This window comes from Geotrypetes seraphini, chromosome 16 (genome assembly GCF_902459505.1).
Source record: "Geotrypetes seraphini chromosome 16, aGeoSer1.1, whole genome shotgun sequence".
NCBI classification, from domain to species: domain Eukaryota; kingdom Metazoa; phylum Chordata; class Amphibia; order Gymnophiona; family Dermophiidae; genus Geotrypetes; species Geotrypetes seraphini.
Genome location: NC_047099.1, coordinates 12,884,740 through 12,887,624, shown reverse-complemented (window position 1 = coordinate 12,887,624; position 2,885 = coordinate 12,884,740). Strand labels below are relative to the sequence as shown.

At 40.1% G+C, this 2,885-nt stretch overlaps 1 protein-coding gene across 1 annotated transcript; it reads left to right on the top strand.

Annotated features, from left to right (window-relative positions):
- Nucleotides 1-1,543: 1,543 nt before the first annotated feature.
- LOC117349644 (olfactory receptor 5V1-like) lies at nucleotides 1,544-2,491 on the top strand. The gene has a single exon (XM_033923237.1). The coding sequence runs from the start codon at nucleotides 1,544-1,546 to the stop codon at nucleotides 2,489-2,491; it is 948 nt and encodes a 315-aa protein (XP_033779128.1).
- The last annotated feature ends 394 nt before the right edge of the window (nucleotides 2,492-2,885 follow it).

Sequence of the window (2,885 nt, the reverse complement as noted above, 5' to 3'; positions counted from 1 at the left end):
CACTTACACTTTGTTGCTCCAGGTACATGACTAAAATATGGAAATCACTTTGATTGTGTAAAAACCACACAGAAAAAGCAGTACACGAGTCCCAGCCTCTTTGTTTTTTCTTTGGGAGTATGTCTTTACAAATTCTATTACCATTGTAAATATCACTAAAATTATTCCAGAGACAAGTGGCAAAACAGGAAGTTCACCTGAAGTTTGAAACTAATATAAATACTGTGAGGTTCCAAGAATAACATAAAGCAATTTCTTCATGGAATGGCTCATAGTGGAAACAGAAAGCAAAGAATTCAAGAGCATAAGGGATATGTATTTAGGAGGCCCAATTGCTAGATATCAAATTTGGTGTATTTATTGCAGTGGGTCTGAACCTTATGTCTTAACGTCAAAGGATTACTCTTATATAGACCAGCTGTCTATAATAGGAGCCCCTATATCCCGTTTAAGAGATCAATCTACCTGCTTTAAATATCAGCAGCAGTAGAAAAACAACTGCTTTTACATACAAGCAGCAGCGAGACCTACCGCAACCACCAAGAGCCCACAGACCCGATCCTGCCAGGAGTGTGAACTCCTCCTCCTGCAGTCCATTGGAGAGATCAATCTGCCTGCTTTTAAATATCAGCAGCAGTGGAGATCAACTGCTTTTACACCTAAGCAGCAACGAGACCAGCCACAACCACCGAGAGCACACAGACCCGATCCTACCAAGAGTGTGAACTCTTCCCCCCATGCAATCCGCTAAGAAGATCGACTGTCGGCTCCGGGCGGCTTTCCCGCAGAGGAGAGAATCCTGCATTCACCGTGGGCCTCATCTGGGGCAGCCTCCTTGGAGCGGCTGGGGCACAGGCAGTGTGTCTGGGAGGGAATGCATGGATGGGAGAACATCGCAGAGGAGGAGACATAGGCATCCTGGGACTGTCTGCCAAGTCTCTTCCCTGAAGAAGCCCTTTCTAGAAACGTCAATCGCTCCTCCTAAATTTACTTGCTCCACTTCATCACTGACGCTGAAACCGTGGATTGAAGACAAAGTTTTATTTTATTTTTCTTTCCAGCTTATGATTTATCTTTAATCTTATCTATTGTTTTGCCTTTTGTCTTTGTTTTGTTCTATTTCTATCATTTAAATTTCTCCAGAATTCTACTGTTCAACGGCTCTCCCTTCTGCTTCTATTCCTTTCTCTCCTCTCTTCTACATTCCAAAGTATTTAGATCAATGCTGTCTTGTTAAAATGTTTATTTTATTTTTATTTTTCCTCTAACTCTACTTTTCACTTCTCTATTACCCTCCAGGTACTTTAGTTATATTGTGAGCCTTTGGGACAGTAAGGGAATTTTTCAAGTACCTTTCTTATTTCTAATCTTAATGTATATTTTCTGTAAACCGCTTAGAACCTAACGGATGTAGCGGTATATAAGAAATAAATTACATTACATTACATTACATTATATACTGCTGTTGTTTCAAAATATATTTTATATTATACATATCCCCCTTAACTTTGTGTCATTTGGTTTTACACTGCAGAAAACACTTATGGACCGAACGGAAAATAACAACCTTACCTCACCACTAGAATTTGTCTTCTTGGGATATTCAAATCTTCAGAACATACGGAGTATTGTTTTTGTGACCTTGTTGCTAACCTACACAATGACCTTGATGGGAAACATTACCATCATAATAGTAACTTGGTTTGATATTCGTTTCCACACTCCCATGTATTTCTTCCTCTGGAATCTCTCTTTCTTAGATATATGCTACCCCTCTGTCACTATTCCAAAAGTCTTGAAAAACCTTCTGTCTACAAGAAAGACTATTTCTTTCCCAGGGTGCATCACGCAGTTATATTTCTTTATATCCATGGAGGGCATTGAAGCCTTCCTCTTAACAGCCATGGCTTATGACCGTTACGTTGCAATCTGTAATCCTCTGAGGTACATGGTGATCATGAGTAAGAGATTCTGCAGTCTGATGGCAGTATGTTCATGGCTTAGTGGGTTTCTGAATTCCTTGGTTCACACGCTCCTTATATTTCAACTTCCCTTCTGTAGGTCCAATGGCATCCATCATTTCTTTTGTGATATTCCTCCATTGCTACAGCTTTCTTGTGTGGACACCTACATTAATGAGATACTCGTCTTCACTGTAGGAGGCATTTTTGTTGGCTTAGGTCCCTTTCTTTCTATTCTCCTCTCTTATTTCTACATCATTACCACCATCTTGAAAATGAACTCAGCAGAAGGGAGGCGCAAAGCTTTCTCTACTTGTGTGTCCCACCTTACTGTAGTGACGCTGTTCTATGGAACTACTATATTTATGTATGTACGACCAAGCTCTAGTTATGACCTGGAACGGGACATGGTGGTCTCTTTGATGTATAGCATTGTGACCCCAATGTTCAACCCTCTCATCTACAGCCTGAGAAACAAAGATGTGAAAAGGTCTTTAGGAAAAGCATTTGTGAGAATTGTAAATTGTTAAGTCTATGCAAAGCATCCGTAACTGGACTTAATACCTTATGTATTATATCCCACAAGCTGGGGAGGGGTGAGGGGTAGCCAGGTAGGCTTGGTTGGGCCATGGCAGGACTACAAGCCAATGAAAAGGCAGTGTCAACATTTATATCACCTAGTGTCTGCTATTTATAACCTTGGGCTCAACCAAAAGAAATCAGATCTTGACAACTCCACAGTTTTAAGCTTTTAACCCTGTAATGGGATGACAATGGACATGAACTTAATGATAAAGTGAACATTCATTTTAAAAAAGCCAACTAACAATAACCCCATGGGCAATGTTCCAGATGTTATGAGTTCTGTTCACTGGCTGATGTTACTTTTTACTTTTATCTCCACCTTTGTTGAATAAAGATATT

What these genes read in the sequence shown, in the direction of transcription:
- LOC117349644 (XM_033923237.1), top strand. Translation starts at nt 1,544, where the DNA reads ATGGACCGAACGGAAAATAACAACCTTACCTCACCACTAGAATTTGTC.